Below are 21,904 nucleotides of genomic sequence, written 5' to 3'. Positions count from 1 at the left end.
TTACACTATTACAAATCCAACGTCTCCTAATTGAAGTCAATCTATTTAAACGTTTTGGTTTATTGTAACTGTAATATAAATAATTGTGTGTAAATGTGTAATGTATATTGGTAGGATATTTCTGTTTTGGGTGTTTTCTTTATAAATAATAAATACAACCACATGACCGGATGTACATGGAATGTGCAACAGGAAATGCTAACCGCATTAGCTAACCATCCATATCGAGGACTCCACTCTCACCGGCACACGAATTGTGTAAGCTAGCTTTTCTAAACCTACAATTCCTCTCTGAACATTGCATTACTATATGTGCGATTACCAACATGATATGATAACCTGTTAGCTAGTCGTGCACGTTTGATGGCTTTTGTGTAAAGCTAGCTAGCTAGCTAAAGGATGCTATCCCACTAACTAGCATTGAACAAAGGTTGTGTGCCTCTCCCCTCTGTGTCTGAAACGGGGATACCCGATTGTCGTGTGGTTTACATATAGCGAGAGCTGTTAGCATAGTTTATCTTGCATATTTAACTGACGTTGCAACTATCTTGTCTTTTTATTATACCCCGTCAGCTAATTCTGGAATCATCATCAGCCAAAATGTGTGCTGCTCCCAACCACAGACGGACCAAGCCTGGTGGTAAGCTAGCTTGCTAACGTATTCTAGCCTCTGGCTGTAGTCAGTTAACTGGACGTCTGAGCCAACTAATACAGTATCCTTGCATTTAAGCAAACTCTCATGTGCCATAAAGGGCCAGACCTCTAAGCAGAGTATTTCTAAAAAGATCCGAGGGAGTGTGGATTTATCCCTCTGCTTCCACCAAATGTAGCGATTGAGGAATGGCTGAGGTGGTGCTTGAACCAGTTACCTTCTGGTTGCAGGGGAAAGTGCACTAGCTACCTCGCTTGCAGCGAATTTCGAGACATTAGCAGAGGCTTTCATATGCTTACATACAGGGAGGCTACAGTATATCACTCAATATAGCTTTTACATCTAGGCCATGAATTCTCTAGCCAGCCAGGGCAGTTACATCATCTGCCTGTAAATGCAGGCTTGAGTGCTGGTGACAACACCCATTCAAAACCTAATCATTTTATTACAGGCGTGAAGACAGGCTATCCAGGCCAAGCCCCCTCCAACGGTGTTACGGGACCCACTTCCCAGATCCCCGGGCTGTGCCAGGAAGCCACTGAGGGTGCTCCTGAGGCCAGGACCAGCGGAAGGCGTGTAGGAATATTCGACTCTGACTCCGACTATGTCAAACTTGCCAAAGGAGGGGGACAGAAGGGTAACAGTGTTTTGTGACATAGCTTTGTGCTGCTTTACAGTAGATACATGCTTTACACTTTAGTACATGCTCATTACTATGGACTCTTTGGACACAGATTAGTGTGTCTGTAATAATATTAGCTAGTTCAAATTATAGTGAATTGCTCTGTATATCATGCTCAACTCATTTGGTATTTGGTATATTATTAGGATCCCCATTAGCTGTTGCGAAAGCCGCAGCTGCTCTTCCTGGGGTCCACATGAAACATGACATAATACATGACATTAATAGACAAAAACAGCTCAAGGACACAACTATGTACATAGCCTACATATCAAAACATACACCCAAAAATATCTAGGTCAAATAGGGGAGAGGTGTTGAATTCCCAGAGGAAATGAAAAGACTGCTTTTCAAAAGACAGGGATTCATGTTTAGTCATGTTCCTACTTTTAAAAACCTCGTGTTATGTGTCCTCCACAGGTTTACTGTGGCATGAGGACAACAAGGAGGAGGCTAGGCCGAATAAATCCTACAACTCACCTGATTGGTTCTCAGCTGAATCTCAGCGGTAAGAACCCCGCCCCCTTGTTGGTTCGTTGGCTCCGTTTGATTAAAATATTATTGGAATGTCTCCTTCCCTAAAGTGGGATCATGGAACAATATGTCAGGCCTAACAAAACGTTCTGCATCATGTCATGTCTGTATGGGTCTTGAAAACAGATGAACGGGTAATGTTTAGAATGGGAAGTTACATCTTGACTCTTGGTGGTGGTGTATCTCTAGTTGTCCAAGCCAGGGTTCTCAAATGGATGCCTCTTGGCCAAAGTAGTGGCCAATGTAGGGGTATTACAATGGTTTTGTGCGTTACAGCGGAAGTAAAGCAGCATCCCCTGATGATTGTCAAGGATACGGCAAAAGGCAACCTCTAGCTGCTCCCTTCGGTACTGATGATATTTCAGCCTGGGAAAGGGAGAGTGATAGCTATAAAGAGAAGGTGAATTCAATGGCCCCAACAAACCCCATAATCACTGACACAGTTGTTATCATTTACCATCATCCCCTCCCTTTATTTTTTCCTCAGTTCATCTCTTGAGTTGACTCCATCGTTGCGCTCAGAAAGGGATTGGGTGGGGACTTCTGTTGAAATTCTTTGCCTTGTTTTTCAGCAGTGTACTGTAATAACATTTCATTTGTTTGACTGCCAACCAGTTTGGTGTGGTCATCATATCTTCACCCATTTATTTACTCGGTCCTCCATTTCATTGTTAGAAGTGTTCCATGTGCTTGTATACTTCATACAATGAGTATTGTTGTACTGGGCCTGACCGACTGGTTTGAACTGGTTGTATTCTTGTGCGCAGAACCCCACAGTCACTGATGCGTCCAGCCAAATGGAGAACATGTCTCTAAGCCAAGGGGGTTATATGGAGATCAACAAATACAAGAAGACGTGAGTGCCTGCCACTGTATTCCACATCTACTATTCAGTCTGTAATTCCATTTCACTTCACGCTTAATAATACCAACATGCTGAAATATGCGTGTACAAGTATGTGATATGTTTGTATAACCTTTTATAACCGGTGTAATATATCATTTGTGTAATGTTGGAAGTTCTAAATTCAACATAACCACTAACACCATTGAATTTCCAACCTCTCAGTCAAAGTGATTTTACTATGGACAGGTCCATTGAGAAGAAAACTGCTCCCGTGAGCATGTCCAAGCTGCTGAGCTTTGGCTACATAGAGGATGAGAAGAAGTCCACCAATGAGGATGACTGCTCAAGTACGACCGATTTACTTTGCCTCATAGTCTTCGACAGACTTTCCCTCGACAAGTACTTTTGGAGGAATTAGCAGCAGCGCTATATGTTTATTCTGCTAAATCAAACAACCTTTAATCAAACAAATAAAGTGTTTATTTCATACCATATGGAAATTCTGGACTAATGCCAAACATGACTCATAAGGGTTGGCTACGGGATTTAATGCATTTTGAATGTATACCATTATTACATATGACCAACCTGTGCGTGTGTGTGTTGTCTTTCAGGTGTGACCTCTGAACAGACGAGCACCATCGCACCTGAGGATGAAGACCTGGAATAGGGAGGAGAACAGAAGAGGTCCATCTGGGGTAGAAAACAACAGCGGATACACACACCCACACCTGCCATTCACTCTCTCTCTCTCTCTGAGTGACACACTTTCTCTCATTACTGTACATCCCGACTGTTATGTTTTGTAATTATGCAACGGTACCTTCTCTGTTAATTTATTTATTTATTTGTGTTTTGTTTTTTGACTCCGTGTAGTGTTGTTCTCAGAACACCGACACGGCTTATTGATGCTTGTCATGTTTATATTATCGTTGTTGAGTTGGAAGATGAATTGTGTGACTATGAAACAGTACTGTACACTGGAGTTTCTATTTGTGGTGTAAAAAATGGTTTCGGTGCTGTGAAGATAGTTTGTGAACAAGGCCTACTGTACGGACACACAAAGGAGACGTTTGTGGCTCACGCTTTTCAGCTCTCGTGTTGAATAGGACCGGAAAGCTCTGCCAAAAAAACATGGAAACATGGGTGCTAAGTGATTCACTTGTTATGGGAAGGCAGACATGGTTTGGAATGGAAGACAGAAATGCCAATGAATCTGCTTTATTCTAAAGAGATGCCCTCCCAGCCAAGGTCCCAGCCAAGGTCCCAGCCTATCTCATACCAGGATATGGTTCAGTGTTATGAAGTTATGGGGGCCATTGATTCCATAGATAGATAGAAACCTTTTGTGATGTTCTAACAGCGGTGTCAATTCATTCTACATATTTAGGGAATAGTGGCAATTATATTGTGCAATGATATTGTTTGCTCTGAAGTAAAAATGATTTTGCTTTGACGTGAAGCTAGGGCTGGGCGATATGGCCAACATTATATCACTATAGTTTACAACGGTGGTATTTGACGGTATTTTATGTTTCTGAATAATACAAGATTCAAATATGTTTTATTATTAGTGCATGAGACTAGAATGGCAACAAATGAGTTCTAAGTTATTATAACAGGCTTTCTCCGTGACGGTTTTATTCTCAACCAAACTAGGACAAAAGTGACAATGAAGTAGTCCAATTTGTTGAACTGTTCAGTTATTTAACACTTAATAAAAACATTTTTTTCCCTAGATGACATGTTGATCCATACCAGTATTCACGCTATATCGTCCAGCCCTATGTGAAGGTACATGTAGCTTGGAGACATTTTCCACTTAGCACAGTAAATATACACAGTAATAATCTTCCCTAGTTTTGCATTGGTGGAGAGGTCCACTTTAACACAGTCAATGTGTGATCCTCACATCTTTCTCAAAGTGATGAGTGCACTGAGGCTCTTGAGTGAATATGTCATTAAAATACATTTGCATGTGCATGTACCCCTCCGTGCTCTTTCTTGATTAAGTGGTAATTAGCTACAATGTCAGAACAGTATAAAACTATCACATAGCTTCGTACAGATTATAGAACAGAAATAATATGCAATCAAATTCATTCTATTCATATGGCTCATTACATTACAACAATAAAATATGATAGCGTATTCATTTCATTCAATATATATTTGGCAAAAACACCACTTTAAATGTCTTATATCTGTTGATTAAACTATTATTTTGTAAGGTGAAAACAGTGTGTTGTATTTCCTATGGCCCCAGCGAATTACCATATAAATACCTCCGTGTACAAACCGCATGGTGACGTCACATCTATCCTGAATCGTGGGTGGGTGCCACAGAAGTCAATTGCACCGTAGCTGTGTAGATTTTGGACAGCCAAGGCAGATACATAAATAAGAATATTGACATTCGCCAATGCATGGAATATTGCTTGAATAATTTGTAACGGATAAACTAGTAATGTAGTCTTCGCGACACTGTTTGCAAAATGAAGCTGTCGCGGTCGTATGGAAAATGGATTCCTGACGGACGTATACCCTGAGCAGTACATCAGCAACATCTGGCGGCTAAGGAATCGCACTAGCTCGTGCCTCGTAAGTAAGCAGCTGTTGCAGAATTGTAAATACATGATTCCTATCATTTTAACCTAGGTAGAGTCGGATGATTCACCTTCTCAATATCCATATGCGCCGTGTACATTTTCTCTTGCGTGTTCACACTTCAAACACGGCGATTTTGTTTGTTACAGTGTATCTATCATGGGTTTATAGCTTCAGTGTATCGTCATACTATCATGCATTGACCTCACAGTCCATTTTCATTGAACTGGCTGCACCAATGCCCTGATGTAATGCAGCAGCATCTTGCATTGGGAGAGCTGACATACCATTGACAGTGGCTGTAGTAATTGTATTGCTATTGTACACAGGCTTCTGGTTGAAGTGCTGTGCAGTGCTTCTCAGCCTGTCACATTGGTGGAAGTGCATGCATGCATTGCCAATAGGTAGCAAAATGACATGGCAAGCAATTGGGCCTCCCATGCACTGCAGTCCTTATTTGGGTTTTAGTGCTGGACAGTAACATATTGTCTGTGTAATGTGTACTGGGCATGTCTCCACAGGGCAGAGAGGGTGGAGGATGCCATCCCCGGAGCAGCGGGCAGCGGAGATGGGGGAGGAGGGGGAAGGGTCTCTGCCGGCCAGAGAGGGACCGAGCGGGCACAGCCAAGCAGACACCAGCACCAACAACCTACTGGCCTCGGTCAAAGAACAGGTATGAATAGCTCCCTCCTTTGCTCCTCTCGTGCTCTCGCAGTAGGAATGTGTCGCATTCCCTCCCGATCTCTCTCTCTCTCTCTCTCTCTCTCTCTCTCTTCTTCCCCCCGCCCATCTAGTTCTATGAGTCTATGTCCCTTCCCTTCTGCTGTTATATTATGCATTTAGAGATGCTAGAATGTACAAGGAGATAACCTCCATTGATCAAGCAGTGTTTTCTGAGACTGTCGCACAATCAGAATTGTGGGAAAGCAGAGTGTTTACAGATGAAGGATTTACAGATGTTCAGTGTAGGCTCACAGTGTAGGCTCAGTGTAGGCTCACAGTGTAGGCTCAGTGCTGGCTCACAGAACCTCACTGTTCTGTCGTCCTGAGTGCTAGTACAGAAATGAGTGATGACTAATGTGACAGTCACAATATTCCAGACGTTTAATCAGACCTGTCATAAAACTGTAAATGAATGCATTATCTTTTTCATTTTTGTCTCATTCTGAAAACTGGAAGTGTCTTCCTGATGAGATTTGATCGATTTTCTTGTATCTTTTTAGTTAAAAAAATAATTGATTCATTTTTTGTTGTTGTTGCGTACACTGTATTGCTGCATGAATGTGGCAGTGCCGTTTTGATGTATTTCGACACCTAAGGCTTTAGGCTAAGTGTTTTCTAATGGGTTTCTCTCTTGAATTCTGTCAGATTTTGTAAAGAGTCAGCAGAAGTGTGCGGGGGTCAGCGAGCTGCAGTAGTATGATGAGCCGCAGTCATAATCTGTGCAAAATCAGCGTTTTTCATACTGAATAGCAATAGGAGTCCATCAGATGCTGTAGCAAACAGTATGCTGAATGAGCAATTAGCCATTCGGAAATTGGCAAACCCAGTAAGATGTTTGAAAAATCAGTGGATGCCATGTTAGTGCCAAAAGTCCCAAGAGAACAAGACGTTCTAGTAAGAATTAAGTCTTGATTGTTTTCTTGTTGTTGTCATGGAATGTGTGATACCAGTATGTCGGATGAACACTGTGCCCCGCTGGTTTAGTTTTCTGGGAATGGTCCATCTCTCATCTCTATCCTAATCTAGATCTGGAGGTAGAGTTAAAGCACCAGGCCAGCCAGGCTGGTTCAATCCCGTTACATCACCCACCCTGCTGCCCTGCGCGTATTTCACTGAGGTCCCTAATGCGCTGCAAACTGTTGAAGTTAGACAGCTGTCAGGGAGTGTGTATGTATGTATGTATGTGTGTGTGTGTGTGTGTGTGTGTGTGTGTGTGTGTGTTTGTTTTTTTTCCCCCTTGTATTTATTGTGTGTCTGTTTGCTTGTGTGATGTGCTTGGTTGAGCCCAGTAATTCTCTGGTGTGAGTGTGTGAGTGTGTGAGTGTGTGAGTGTGTGAGTGTGTGAGTGTGTGAGTGTGCGTGTTGCACTCACTCACTCACTCTGTCTTTGGCTGAATTTCCTGTGGGTTTGCAGGATTCCAGTGTCTTGCAGAAGTCGTCTGGTTCTCTCTGGTGTGTGAACATCGGACAGGATCTGAGCTTCCGGGGTCGACGCCACTCACTAGACAGAGACACTTTGTCTTTGTGACCCTGTGACAATGGGCAGTCAGTCAGTGACCCCCTCCAGTTCGCCACTCAGCCGGTACAGTACTAGACACAACCTGGCACTGCTTGGCGTGGGAGGAGGGATCATTGGCAGGACCCCATCCTGATAAGAACCCATCCTGTTCAAGCTGATGGCTGGCTGCCACTGTGCCACTGATTGCTTCCATTAGATGATGCTTAGTCATTTAGCGTTTAGTCTCACCTCATGGCCTATGAAGTCTGCCTAGTCTATATACACATTTTTAGACATTTGTAGCCCGGAAGGGTTTTTAATTGACTTCTTCTAATAATGTTGACTTGTAACAGACACATTAAGAAAGACCCGTCCCTGTTCAGCGTGAAATCTGACTGATGAATCTGGGTAGCTCTGACCTTAATGCCACAAAGCCTCTTTTGTTGACTTATTCATTTGGACCATAGATATTTTACAGGTCAAACGTTAAAATGCTCTAAAATCGACGCAGAGTGAGCATGCAAAAGGCTGTGTACCTTGGTTATTGTTATAGCAATGGAAGCTGTTGTCAGTGAAAGAAAGTGTCATTCGGCGAGTGTGATTCTACCGTTTGTCCCTTCCGTGTTGCCGTAGGAGCTCCAGTTTGAGCGTCTGACCCGGGAGCTGGAGGAGGAGCGTCAGATCGTCGCCAGTCAACTGGAGAGGTGCATGCTGGGAGCTGAGTCGCCTGGCGATGATGATGATGATGCCAGTAGCAGGTACACACACACACACACACACACACACACACACACACACACAGAGCACTGACCCTGTTTCTCAGCATGTCACCTACATTGGAGCTACTGATGAGTAGCTACAGTAATGCCTTTATCCAGGCTCACTGAATGCACAACATGCAACACACGCACACCAACACACACCAACACACACACACACACACACACACACACAAATACAAAAACAGGATCAAATGGTAAACTGTCATGTTGATCTAGCTCTCATCTCCTCTCCATGCCTGTCCTGCCCCACCCCCTTCCCTCCATTATTTTACTACCTTCTCTTCTTTACAGTGACTCATCAGAGAAGTCCTTTGCTTGGAGATCCACAGGTACAGCTTCTCCCATATTAAAATCACATTGATCGCTATTGAAATCCTATTGTCTAGACACCCATAGGGTTGCCCAATGGAAGTACAAGGGCATGTAGCGAGTCCCATCATAAACTGCTTTTGAGGTAAGTTACATTTATACCACAGGAGGCTGCTGAGGGGAGAATGGCTCATAATAAGGGCTGGAATTGAGCAAATGAAATGGCATCAAACACCTGGAAACCATGGAAACCATGTGTTTGATGTATTTGATCCCATTCCACTTATTCTGCTCCAGTCATTACCACGAGAGCGTTCTCCCCGGTTAAACCACCAACCTCCTGTGATTTTAAACAATCTCGATAGCGATCACAGGACACAGGTTGACATGACACCATCTTGTTTTCCTCAGTAGATGTGTCTGATACGGGAGAGCACCGGGCCGCTGTAATGGACAGCTCTCACCAGTCACCCTCCCGTCTCTTCCGAGCTGATCAGGGTCACGGGTCACTCTACCTCCCTGAAGTGGAGAGGGCATCCCTGCATGACAGTGAGGGTCTGTTACTTCCTGCATCCTCTTTTTCATCTGCCTTCTTCTTCATTTTTTTTTTTTTTACAGTTTAGATTTAGCGTGGAGAATATAGTGTTTAGGGCTAGATGGAATTATATATTTTTTTTAAATACTCGCAGGAATGATGACATCAAAAAGGGAGGGGAAAAGGTTTGAAAGTCAAATGGCAGAAATGCTTTGAAATCAAAAAAACTGAAACTTCTTTGAAATAAAAAGTAGCTGTGGAATAACATCAAAGTATACCAGGTACTGCGACACAACATGCAGTACATAACGTAGCAGTGGTTTACTAATGAAATATTAAGGCAACATCTACAACTAATGTAACAACAACTTTTCATTAAAATGAACAATAAACAGTATATCATCCTAAGCGGGCGCGTTCCATATCTTAGTGACAGTATTTCTTTCAATGGGCACTAGTCTTTTACATACCTTGGGATTCTGTATTGATTATGAATGTATCGATTGCATAAATGCTCATTCACTGTGTAGCCTAGCTCTGAAATAGACCTAAAGACCAACAAGGCAAACCATCATTCAAACATCATTCTGTCCTCTCCTCCCTTTCCCCCCTCCTCTCTTTCTCCTCTACCTCTCCCCCCCGTCTCCCTCTCACAGGATCTGTGGCCCACATGACGTCGTATGCAGACAGTGGCTACCAGGACAGCAGTATGAGTTACTACAGTGTGAGCAGAGAGAACGTGGTTCTGTCAGAGCCCAGACACGTGCTGTCAGGCAGCGGCCCCAGGGGAAGCCCCAGTCACGGCAGGAGCTCCCGGGCAGAGGGACAGGCTTCCGCACAGGTAGCCAATATACACTAACCCACCTCTACTGTGAAGAGACAGACAACCTATTTATATGCCCACATATTCATATGATATAACCTTTTAAATGCCTGCCCATTTATATAATATCTTAGTTAACCTACACAAACTGTATACAACTCAAAGTTTAAGATAACCATATGTATCAAGTGCCTTGTCCATATGTCTCTCCCACTCACCCTGCTTCCTGCATCCTCCTATCCCAGGTCTCAGCGTCAGGACGGGTGATGAGGAGGATGGGCTCCCTCTCCTCCCGGGGCCAGTCTCCTGTGTGTGGTGTGGGGGGCGCAGTGTCCCCGTCCCGGGTCTCTCTCCGCACCTCCCAGGGCGGCAGCGCCTACGGCTCACCCATCCTCACCGAGCCCAAACCCCTGGCCAGCATCTTCCCCGGCACCACCATGCCCCCCTCCTCCCTGCCCGGTCCAGGCACCACCCCCTCCTTCCAGCGCGCCACCTCTCCTTACTCCCCCACCCACCAGAGGAACGGCGACTCTCCCCTCCGGACCAGCCCCCTTCCAGGGAGCGCCAGTCATGCCACCTCACCTCAACAGGCGATGGGTAGTGTCTCCGGGCGCCTGGGGTCTACACTGTCTCTGGTGGAGGGTAGGGGGCTGTCTGGCTCTCCTCTGAGGTCCTGTATGACGGCTGTGCCCCAGCACTACGGCTCCACACTGCCCCGCCAGGGGGCTCAGGCTCTCCCCTACATACATGACGCCTACGGGCTCTACGAGAGGACCGCCCTGCCTCTGTCACGGCCTGACAGCCTCACTGGTTAGTCATACAGCAGGACTCTGCCTCGAAACACACACACGCACACACGTTCATGCATACACACACACACACACACACACACACACACACACACACACACAATGCACTTTAAGCTGGAATCCTTAATTAAAACAATAACAAACAAAGCGGTCACACACCTGTGGTAAAAAAGCTGAGGGATGGGCCTGGATAAATTGAACCACCCTCAAATTCAAAGCTATGTATGCAAGGACTGACCATCCATCAACATAATAATAATAATAATAATAATAATAATAATAATTTCAACCATGTTTTAAGGCTATACAGCAGGGATCATCACCTAGATTCAGCCGCAGGAGGATTGTTTTTGAGGGGATGGTCAGAGGGCCGGAAACATAATTACAAATCATTTGTAGAACGCAAATTGACCGCAAGAAGCCCAAACAGATATAATATTTGACCAAAACATCATAATTTCACACCTTGCTTACATTTGTATACGATCACATGTACAGTGTCTCTTTTATGTGTGGGAATACTTTGGAACAGATTTAAAATAAAATCCTCTGCAGGCTGCTAGTTGGGGAACCCTTCTATACAGTGTTTATTTGCTTTGTTTCCACACATTGGAGTATAAAAAGCTTATATTTTGGGTTCTGATGGGGTAGGCCTATAACAGTTTAACCAAGTTCATGAGGAATTTAAGTTATATTCTTCAAGAATCAATGGGTATCATTCATTTATAAGTCCAAAAATGTATGTAGCAAGTGAAGATTCTAGCTTTAAAGGGTCATTTTATGCTGGTTAAAGGGAAGGAAAAATAGGATTGAAAAGGGTAAAACGGTACCAGTCTCTCTCTTCTTATTTACGTGCGGAGAACTTGTCTTTCTGAATCGATTTACCTTTGTAGAGATCCATTGGTTTCTGTGTGAAAGGGATTATAGTAACTAAATACTAGAGCTGTGGTGTGGCGACAGAGAGATGTGTTTGTCCTTTATCCTGATCCATCCTGCAGCGCATCATATCACTGAGCCTAACCTACTGACCCACATAGCCCTGTTTTTATAAATCCCTTGTTCGGAGGTTAACCATAGGGCTCTGGGCAAAAGTAGTGCACTATATAGGCAATAGGGTGCCATTTGAGGCGTAGCCAGAGCCATTCAGAGCACTGCTCTGCTGTGGGGGGGGTGTTGTTTGGTAAATGACAAAGCAGCATGGATTGGTTCCCATCTATTTTACGGGGCCAAAAGAAAGGAGCCTGTTGGCAAAGTAAATCAAGTGCGCCCTGGAGAAGCATAAAGCATAGCCTTTCACAGCTCGTTACGCTGAAGCAGAGGGATGCAGGGGATTCTTGTTGGCCGTAGGCCTATACTGCACAGTACATCTCAATAGGTTGAGCTTTCAAAAGAGGTTGCACCATCCAAGATGCACTCTAGCATTGGTGTGGTCACTTCAACCAGCATTGTATTTGGGACAAATCATTCGCTAAACCTCATCTAAACCTTCTAATGAATAATGGGGCATTTGAGCACGTTGAGGAGACTAAACTGATTGGTGTAACCCTAGATTGTAAACTGTCATGGTCATATTGACGCAACCGTAGCTAAGATGGGGAGAGGTCTGTCCGTGAGAAAGCGCTGCTCGGTCTTCTCGACATCACAATCAACTTCACAAGTCCTACAGGCCATAGTTTCATCACACCTGGATTACTGCCCAGATATATGGTCAAGTGCTGCAAAGAAGGACATAGGCAAATTACAGTTGGCCCAGAACAGAGCAGCACGGCTGGCCCCTAAAATGCACATGCGTGTCAATCTCTCCTGGCTCAAACTAGAGGAGAGATTGTTTGCATCACTGCTTGTCTTTGTGAGAGGTATTGACGTGTTGAAAGCACCGAACCATCTGTTCAAACAGCTCAGACACCCACACATACCCCACCAGACATGCCAACCGGGGGTCTCTTCACAGTCCCCAAGTCCAGAACAGACTCTGGGGAAACACACGGTACTAGATAGAACCATGACTACATGGAACTCTCTTTCACATCAGGTAACCTGACCGCGTTGTGCTGTGAGCTGTTGTTTTGTCTGATTTTACTGCTAGCTTGAGTTACCTGATGTGAAATTGTTCCATGTAGTCATGGTTCTATTTAGTACCGTGTGTTTCACCCAGAGTCTGTTCTGGACTTGGGGACTGTGAAGAGGGACACACACACACACACACACACAAGCATACACACTCTAACACACACACTCTACACACACACACGTTGTAATGGTATGGTGGATTTTATATTGTAATTTGTAATATTACAGTAATAATTTAAGAATGTGTTGTATTGATTTATTTAGTGATGTAGGCTGCTGTTGTTTTGTTGTGATGTAACTGTTCTAACCCTGTTCGGACCCCAGGAAGAGTAGCTGCTGCCTTGGTAGTAGCTAATGGGGATCCTAATAAATACTAAACCACTTACATCAACCTGAACCATGAACATAGATCTACTTTCCCACTGTACAGCAGCCTATAATTAACCCTTCACAACCAACATACGACACAACTGATTACAGATTGTAATATTATTTTAGATTTAAGGTTGATTTTAAGGTTGATTTTAGGGTTGATGAAGAAATTCACCCCCATTTCTCCACCTTCCATCACCAACAACATTGTCCTCAAAGCCCATCTTGACAGCTGACAGTGTAAATAATGTCATTACTATTAATGCTCCCCTGCTGTGTGTGTCCAGGCCTGCACAGCTCCTACGCCACTCACCACAGCCCACTGGACCAGGATATGAGGATGGCCATGTCTCCTGACTGCCACGTCACGCCTGTCTACGACGACAGAGCCTTCCAAAGCCCCCTGTATCACAGCCCCACCCACGCCCACCATGGATCACACAGTGCTATTTACAGGACACTCACGGGTACTGCAACACACTACCAGCAGACACAACTACACATGGCTGGGACCATTAGGACCAGAGACATGCACAGTGTGTAATGACTAGTTTGTAATCTACAGTCAACAAGATATTCATATATGGGCTATCTTTTCTACATATGGCGATGCAGTTATACGGACTCAAAGTAGAGATGTGTGTGTGTGTGTGTAGGCTACGGCCCATCCTGAATATATCTGTGTCTTTGTATTCCCAGGTGCGGAGAACCTTCAGCGGACCCTCCAGAGGACCACAAGCCATTGCAGCACCCTGGCGTACCAAAGAAGCAGCTATGGGCTGAACACCGCAGGGTCATACGCAGACCCCTACAGGGTCTCCCAGCAGGGACAGGGGCCCAATGAGATCTCTTTCTCCAGGCACTCTGGTCTGGTCGACAGGGCTGCCACAAGGTCCCCCTCCATAGACAGTATACAAAAGGATCCTAGGTACAAATACACAACGCACCATCACACACACACACACACACACACTCACACACACGTCGAGCCATGTGATGATTACATCCAGACATGTTATTGATGAATTCCAATCAAATGACGTGTCATTGATGTTGGACGCGATAGATTGAAAATTGCTTTTAGACTCACTTTCTCTCCCTCTCCCCTTATCTCTCTCCTACTATCTCTTTCTCTCCCTCTCCCCTTATCTCTCTCCTACTATCTCTTTCTCTCCCTCTCCCCTTATCTCTCTCCTACTATCTCTTTCTCTCCCTCTCCCCTTATCTCTCCTACTATCGCTTTCTCTCCCTCTCCCCTTATCTCTCTCCTACTATCGCTTTCTCTCCCTCTCCCTTTATCTCTCTCCTACTATCGCTTTCTCTCCCTCTCCCCTTATCTCTCTCCTACTATCGCTTTCTCTCCCTCTCCCCTTATCTGTCTCCTACTTCTCTTTCTCTCTCTCTCCTACTATCTCTTTCTCTCCCTCGCCCCTTATCTCTCTCCCTCCCGCTCGCTCTCCCTCCCCACCCTCTGTAGGGAGTTTGCATGGCGTGACCCTGATCTCCCTGAGGTGATCCACATGCTGCAGCATCACTTCCCCTCTGTCCAGGCCAACGCTGCAGCCTACCTCCAGCACCTGTGTTACGGAGACAACCGCATCAAAGTGGAGGTAACGGGATGCCCGTCTGTCCCTGTCTGTTCCTAACCTCTCAGCTGACGTGTGTGATCAAACAGACTATATGGGGATGGGAAGTCCTTCCCTAGAGAGGATTTGAAAGCACAAACACAACCCTTTTCTGCAGTCACATGACCAAATCGCACTTTAGTGGTGTCATGGATGGAATGTCATTCATATTTTTCACAATTTCATAATTAAAATATATATATATTTTCTTTTCAGAAAATGTCAAAGCGTTTTGTTATATTTCAGTCTTCTGTGATGTGTATATAAAGTGTAATATTGGGATGCAAACTCAAAATGTAATATAGTTCAACTGTATATCTGACATGGTTGATTCTTTGTTTAAGCCCATAACCATGTCTGTGAGGTTTCTACTTCTGTTTCAAAGTAGACTGGTTAAAGACTACCAAGAATCACTCTGTGACCCTGATTTATCCCACTGCATTAAAAGGTCAATTGATATAAAGGATAATCCTAAAAACATGAATATAAACTGGGTGGTTTGAGCCCTGAATGCATACCACGGGTATGACAAAAAAATGGTTTACTGTTCTAATTACATTGGTAACCAGTTTATAATAGCAATAAGGCACCTCAGTTGTTTGTGGTATATTTCCAATATACCACGGCTAAGGGCTGTATCCAGGCTCTCTGCGTTGCGTCGTGCTAGGGAACAGCCCTTAGGCGCGGTAAAATGGCCATAAACCACACCCCCCCCGAGCCTTATTGCTTAAGTAACTGTGTTATTATAATACCTTTTTTGTCAGCTCCAGGTGTGTGTGACCTTGACCCTCTTCTAACAGGTGTGTCACCTGGGAGGTATCCAGCACCTGGTGGACCTGCTGGACCACAAAACTGTGGAGGTGCAGAAGAGTTCCTGCGGAGCCCTGAGGAACCTGGTTTATGGCAAGGCTACAGACGACAACAAGGTGGCCCTGAGGAACTCTGGTGGCGTTCCCGCTCTGCTCAGACTGCTGAGGAAGACCACCGACAACGAAGTCAGGGAGCTGGTCACTGGTACGTTTCTCTGCCTCACTGTCTGTCTCTGTCTTTTTTTTGTTGCTGTCTGCCTGTATTTATGACTGTCTAGACCAGGGTATTCAACTCTTACCCTACGAAGTCCAGAGCCTGCTGGTTTTCTGTTCTACCTGTTGATTAATTGTACCCACTTGGTGTCCCAGGTCTAAATCAGTCCCTGATTAGAGGGGAACAATGAAAAAAAAAAACGTAGTGGAACTGGCTTTGAGGTCCCGAGTTGAGTTTAAGAGGTCTACATGCCTGCTTGCTGATACAGTATTTCTTGCCTATCTCTGCATTATCAAGTGAGGGATGACTGGATACAACCTTATGGCCACACTGCTCTGCTCACTACGTCCGTGCCGATCCCTGTTTACCACTAGGGGTGCTGTGGAACCTGTCGTCGTGCGACGCGGTCAAGATGACCATCATCAGGGACGCTCTGAGCACCCTGACCAACACTGTGGTCATCCCCCACTCCGGCTGGAGCAGCAGCAACTACCGAGAGGAAACCAAGCTCAAGTTCCACTCCTCTCTCCTGCTGCGCAACACCACCGGCTGCCTCAGGTGAGGAGTGAGGAAGTCATCCCTGTAAGAACAGATGACTGTACACCGCTTTGGATTAAAGCGTCTGCTAAATGGTTTCTTCTCTCTCTGTGTGTGGCTGTGTGTGGCTGTGTGTGGCTGTGTGTGTGTGGCTGTGGCTGTGGCTGTGAACCTTAATGTATTGTATAAGTGGATGCATTGTTCACCTTTCTACTGTGTTTTGCTACAGAAACCTGAGTTCAGCAGGAGAGGAGGCCAGGGGTCAGCTGAGGTGTTGTGAGGGGCTGGTGGATTCACTTTTCTATGTCCTCAAGGCCTGCGTTAGCACCTCTGACTTCGACAGCAAGGTGGGCTTGCTATAAGAGTAGTACATTTAGGCTCGTCCAGAAACGATGACATTCACCTCACCCGCCTGAACCCCCTCTACTTTACCCAGAATTAGACCAGTCCTCTTTACTCAGTATCTGCCCCTCGATCTCTGCTATTCCAACTTCAAGTTCCTGATCTTACCCCTTTTGTGTGTATTGTGCGCGTCACTGAAATGCTTCCCCCTCCTCTCCCAGATTGTGGAGAACTGTGTGTGTACTCTGAGGAACCTGTCCTACCGTCTGGAGATAGAGATGCCCTCGTCTCGCCTGCTGGGGACTCAGGAACTGGATGCCCTGCTGGGCTACGGGTCCCCCAGTAAGGACCTAGACTACCTCTGCTGGGGCAAGAAGAGGAAGAAGAAGAAGAGGGGCTGGCTGGATGATAAGGTGTGTGTATAGTAGGGGTTATCCGCTTTCCTTGGCTAAGTCACACTTCGACACCTATGATAAAGGCGCCTGGAAATGTGTTAGAATTAACACAGAACATTAGCTAAGATACACTATGTACACTAAGTATTTGGACACCTGCTCGTTGAACATCTCATTCCAAAATCATGGGCATTAATATGGAGTTGGTCCTCCCCATTGCTGCTATAACAGCCTCCACTCTTCTGGGAAGGCTTTCCACTAGATGTTGGAACATTGCTGCGGGGATTTGCTTCCATTCAGCCATGAGCATTAGTGAGGTTGGACACTGATGTTGGGTGATTAGGCCTGGCTCGCAGTGGGCTTTCCAATTCATCACAAAGGTGTTTGATGGGGTTGAGGTCAGGACTCTGTGCAGGCCAGTCAAGTTCTTCCACACTGATCTCGACAAACCATTTCTGTATTGACCTCGCTTCATGTACGGGGCCATTGTCATGCTGAAACAGGAAAGGGCCTTCCCCAAACTGTTGCCATAAAGTTGGAAGCACAGAATCGTCTACAATGTCATTGTATGTTGTAGCGTTAGGATTTCCCTTCACTGGAACTAAGGGGCCTAGCCCGAACCATGAAAAACAGCCCCAGACCATTATTCCTCCTCCACCAAACAGAGTCCAATGGCGGCGAGCTTTACACCACTCCAGCCGGCTCTTTGCATTGCGCATGGTGATCTTAGGCTTGTGTGCGGCTGCTCGGCCATGGAAACCCATTTCATGAAGCTCCAGAGGCAGTTTGGAACTCGGTAGTTAGTGTTGCGACAGAGGACAACGTTTCTTCCATTCCGTGGTGTTTCTCCTCCAAGATTTGATTAGAACTGACTGCCTATATCCTGTTCATGCTCTTCATTATGCTTTCAGTGGGACGGCGTGGGACCCATCCCGGGGTTTGGTAAGCCTCCGCGGGGGGCAGAGATGCTGTGGCACCCGGCCGTGGTGAAGCCCTACCTCAGCCTGCTGGCAGAGAGCTCCAACCCTGCCACCCTGGAGGGCTCCGCCGGATCCCTTCAGAACCTCTCCGCTGGAAACTGGAAGGTGTACCGCTTTTTGTTTCATTGTAACCTTTGTTTATACAGGTTAGTCTCATTAAGATATCTCATTGCTTCTCATTGACAAAATCGATTTCGCAAGAGACCAACAACCCACACCTTACGCTCATGTCTGTTATGCATCGCTTTACACTGTTTATCTGGTGTTACTGAATGATAATGCTACTGTAATAACATCATTGGACTTCCTGGGTAGATAAAGGTTAAATAAAAATACGATAGAAATCATAATACCCTTGTGTGCAGTTTGCGGCCTACATCCGTGCGGCGGTGCGCAAGGAGAAGGGGCTTCCTATCCTGGTGGAGCTGCTGAGGATGGACAACGACAGGGTGGTCTGCTCTGTGGCCACCGCTCTGAGGAACATGGCCCTGGACAGCAGGAACAAGGAGCTTATAGGTCAGACACACACACACACACACACACACACAGAAACTCTCTCTCTTTCTCACACACACACTTATAAGTCCTTCATGTCTCCCCTCTCAGGAAAGTATGCGATGCGGGACCTGGTGAACCGTCTCCCCGGGGGAAACCCCTCCCTGCTGTCTGACGAGACGGTGGCGTCTGTCTGCTGCACGCTCCACGAAGTCACCAGCAGGAACATGGAGAACGCCAAGGCCCTGGCGGACACGGGGGGCATCGAGAAGCTGGTGGACATCAGTAAGGGCAGGGGGAAGGGCTATTCTATGAAGGTGGTGAAGGCTGCTGCTCAGGTCCTCAACACGCTGTGGCAGTACAGGGACCTGCGCACCCTCTACAAACAGGTCAGATCACTGTGTCTTCGCAAGTCAATGGTTTTTGGTATAATCGCTTAACTAATATCAAAAGTTAGAGGCTTGGCTCCATTTTACCTTGGAAAAACTGAAGTGATCTCTGATAAAATACCTTAATATCCAGTTTTGCCGAGGTAAAATATCACTGTCCTGAGAGCAGCGATTATCTCTGTTGTAGGACGGATGGCACCACGGTCATTTCATCACTCCCGTGTCCACTCTGGAGAGAGACAGGTACAGGTCTCAACCAACCCTGCCTACTAGCACCTTACAGATGTCCCCCGTGCCCCGCCAATCAGGTGAGAGCACTCAACGATCATGTTCAAACTACAGAATCAACACGCACCACAATGGATGTCCCCTCCGGGTCTAGTCCCTCTCGAGGTTTGTTCCCTGCCACTATGCTTCCGCTTGCTCTTTGAGGTCTAGGCCTGGGATACTGTCAAGCACCGGTGGTTTATAAATCTAATGTTGATTGAATGAATGAAATGTGTTCTCAGGTGGTAGTGCAACGTCCTCTCCTGCCATGTTAGGGATCAGAAGACACAGCTCGAACTACCAGAGGGCTCAGTCATCTATGCAACTCCATACATATTATGGAGACAACAGTTTACATAAAAACCAGTACACAGGTAAGCCATGAAGGTCTTTTTTTTATTCGCCAGTACATTTTCCGTTGTACATTTTTTTTTAATATATATTTTGAATGTTTCATACACGCATCTGAGTTAACAATGCCTCACGCTTGTATTCTCTTTGTTTTTCACTTTCAGGGTCAGAAAAGCAAACGCCGTATTTTATCGGGTCCTATTCCTCACCATCAAGAGAGGACTATCCTAGGTCCCAGGTAAGACACGAATATGTTGTGGTTCTGTTGTCTTTAAAGGTCCAATGCAGCCATTTTTATCTCAATATCAAATCATTTCTGCGTAACAATCAAGTACCTTACTGTGATTGTTTTCAATTAAATGTGTCAAAAATAAACAACAATAGCTTCTTAGCAAGAATTTAGCTAGGCCTGTCTGAGAGTGGTCTGAGTGTGGGGAAACTAGCTATTTTTGGCAGAGAGGTTTAATTGGAACCCTCTTTCTTATTGGTCTATTAATTAATTTACCACCTGGTGACATACCGGGCACTCAAACTCCATCCCACCCAGACAGGCTGAAAGTTCAGGTGTTCATTTCAAACAGCTCTTACACTAAAAGGGCATTATCCTCATTTTTTTACATTTCACAGTATTATTCCAAACTCATAGTGTGGAAATGTATATAAAGCACAGGAAAATCTCAATTCTGACTGCACTGGGCTTTTAAATTCTCTTTCAGTTACCTAAAATAAGATTACACAACCCTGTTGTCCTTTTATTGGGGGTAGTGGTGCCCACAGAGTCCGCATACAGCCTTTCTTGTGTTCGAGGTATTAAATGTATCTTAAAAGTTTGGTCTTTCATTGTGTTCAGTGGTGTAGTGGAGGGTACATTTTCTATTTTGGAAGAGGGTTTACCCACCTTTTCTAGAAAAATGCATTGAAAGTATAGGACTACGGACTGCGATCAGAGATGACCAACCCATTATTTATTTTTTTACCACTACAGCACTGGTTGTGTGTAATTGTCCCTCCACTCTCATGTAGGACCCATGTTTGTTGTCTTGAAGGGATTGAGTTTGTCTTAAGAATTTGTCTTTTGTTTTACGAGCAGGAAGATGTGTTCTACTCCGACGAGCCGGATAGGAATACTTACAACAACTACAGAATGTATCTGTCATCACCGCAAGGTTACGGGGAGGAGGAGCCTGGGCCTTACCAGGACGAGCCAGAGAACCTGACCTCCACAGAGCGATACAACACCTCCCAATCTAACAGACTGAAATCCAATACCAACACCACTAACTACGTGGACTTCTACTCCACCTCGAGGAGGCCTTCTCAGAAGGCTAACCAGTACACTGGATCCCCTGACTCCTGGGTGTAGGGTTGGAGAAACCATGTAGAAACCATGGACTGACTCAGTCTGTTTGTGCGTGTGTGTGTGAGATAGAAAGAGAAATGTGAGAGACAGGAAGAACATGTGTGTGTGGTTCCAGTGGGGAAGAGCTTGTTGTTTTCTGGAGTGGTGTAATGTCAGCCAAAGAACGTGTTCTATTACAGGATAGTTTGTTCTAGTTTTTCTCAGCAGTTAGAAAGGTCTGTTCGCTTTATGATGAGGTTGGTTGGATACGAGCCAATCATCCGCTTGGTTGGAAATGTGGAGAATGGAGAGTGCTGAAGAATTGTTGCGTAACAATAAACATTAAAGGGATAGTTTACTCAAAATAGAAATTAACATGATGTTCAATATATGTTAGCTGTAATTGATAAACTAAGACAGTTATGGATATAGTAAAGGCAGCAAATATCTCAAAACTAGCTTGGTGAATCAACTACAGCCAAAAGGAAAATAATGTGAATTTGTATTTTGAGTAAAATAAATTATTTCCATGTTGGCCAAATATATATCATGATGTCATATCTGTGAAATGTCAAATAGTATTTGTACAGAGAAATAAAAAATGTTAAGCTGTGTTGTTACAGAACATTACTGTATTCAATGTGTAGACTGTGTATGTATGATATGATGTCTAGTGAATTTTTTTATGATTTATTTAAGTGTGTGAATTCCCCCCCCCCAAAACGCCCTGTTGTATGTTGTCCAACACTGGCGAAGATGTGTCATGTGTCAAATGGAAGTGTATGAAGATTAAAAAAGAGCATATCATAACACAAAAAAAAAAGATTCAGAGTTGTGAAAATGAGGCTTTGTTAAATAAATCAGCTGTGGAATGAAATTGCAGGTGTTGGAGGTTTAATTTATTTATTTATTTTGTCA

The 21,904-nt window shown here is 44.9% G+C and overlaps 2 protein-coding genes across 6 annotated transcripts; both read left to right on the top strand.

Annotated features, from left to right (window-relative positions):
* Positions 1-163: 163 nt before the first annotated feature.
* Positions 164-4,696, top strand: LOC106574227 (uncharacterized protein C7orf57 homolog). 2 transcript variants are annotated; one of them, XM_014149919.2, is made up of 8 exons: positions 164-258; positions 574-640; positions 1,104-1,289; positions 1,755-1,842; positions 2,145-2,268; positions 2,636-2,724; positions 2,962-3,062; positions 3,330-4,696. In XM_014149919.2, exons 1-8 carry the CDS (start codon positions 196-198, stop codon positions 3,383-3,385), a joined length of 774 nt encoding a protein of 257 aa, XP_014005394.1. In that variant the 5' UTR covers positions 164-195; the 3' UTR covers positions 3,386-4,696. The 2 variants fall into 2 exon arrangements, with proteins under 2 accessions (XP_014005394.1, XP_014005393.1); XM_014149918.2 differs by having other exon boundaries at positions 2,938-3,062.
* A 332-nt stretch (positions 4,697-5,028) lies between these two features.
* LOC106574229 (plakophilin-4) lies at positions 5,029-21,863 on the top strand. 4 transcript variants are annotated; one of them, XM_014149926.2, is made up of 21 exons: positions 5,029-5,316; positions 5,844-5,995; positions 8,177-8,301; positions 8,617-8,654; positions 9,049-9,189; positions 9,826-10,010; positions 10,238-10,802; positions 13,531-13,710; positions 13,943-14,171; positions 14,721-14,853; positions 15,669-15,882; positions 16,266-16,449; positions 16,658-16,775; positions 16,992-17,183; positions 18,077-18,250; positions 18,511-18,661; positions 18,752-19,029; positions 19,217-19,337; positions 19,539-19,670; positions 19,812-19,885; positions 20,735-21,863. In XM_014149926.2, exons 2-21 carry the CDS (start codon positions 5,861-5,863, stop codon positions 21,008-21,010), a joined length of 3,645 nt encoding a protein of 1,214 aa, XP_014005401.1. In that variant the 5' UTR covers positions 5,029-5,316; positions 5,844-5,860; the 3' UTR covers positions 21,011-21,863. The 4 variants fall into 4 exon arrangements, with proteins under 4 accessions (XP_014005401.1, XP_014005402.1, XP_014005400.1 ...); XM_014149927.2 differs by having other exon boundaries at positions 9,046-9,183; XM_014149925.2 differs by having other exon boundaries at positions 9,046-9,189; positions 20,738-21,863.
* The last annotated feature ends 41 nt before the right edge of the window (positions 21,864-21,904 follow it).

The sequence above is a fragment of the Salmo salar genome, chromosome ssa16 (assembly GCF_905237065.1).
Source record: "Salmo salar chromosome ssa16, Ssal_v3.1, whole genome shotgun sequence".
NCBI classification, from domain to species: domain Eukaryota; kingdom Metazoa; phylum Chordata; class Actinopteri; order Salmoniformes; family Salmonidae; genus Salmo; species Salmo salar.
This window is presented reverse-complemented; position numbering and strand designations above follow the sequence as displayed.

Excerpts from the sequence above, each read along its gene's own strand:
- LOC106574227 (XM_014149918.2), top strand. The coding sequence starts at position 196 with ATGCTAACCGCATTAGCTAACCATCCATATCGAGGACTCCACTCTCAC. Across the intron at positions 259-573 it reads CTCACCGGCACACGAATTGT|CTAATTCTGGAATCATCATC; the intron begins GTAAGCTAGCTT and ends ATACCCCGTCAG. Across the intron at positions 1,843-2,144 it reads TTCTCAGCTGAATCTCAGCG|CGGAAGTAAAGCAGCATCCC; the intron begins GTAAGAACCCCG and ends TGTGCGTTACAG.
- LOC106574229 (XM_014149924.2), top strand. The coding sequence starts at position 5,861 with ATGCCATCCCCGGAGCAGCGGGCAGCGGAGATGGGGGAGGAGGGGGAA. Across the intron at positions 10,011-10,237 it reads AGGGACAGGCTTCCGCACAG|GTCTCAGCGTCAGGACGGGT; the intron begins GTAGCCAATATA and ends CTCCTATCCCAG. Across the intron at positions 17,184-18,076 it reads GGGGCTGGCTGGATGATAAG|TGGGACGGCGTGGGACCCAT; the intron begins GTGTGTGTATAG and ends TTATGCTTTCAG.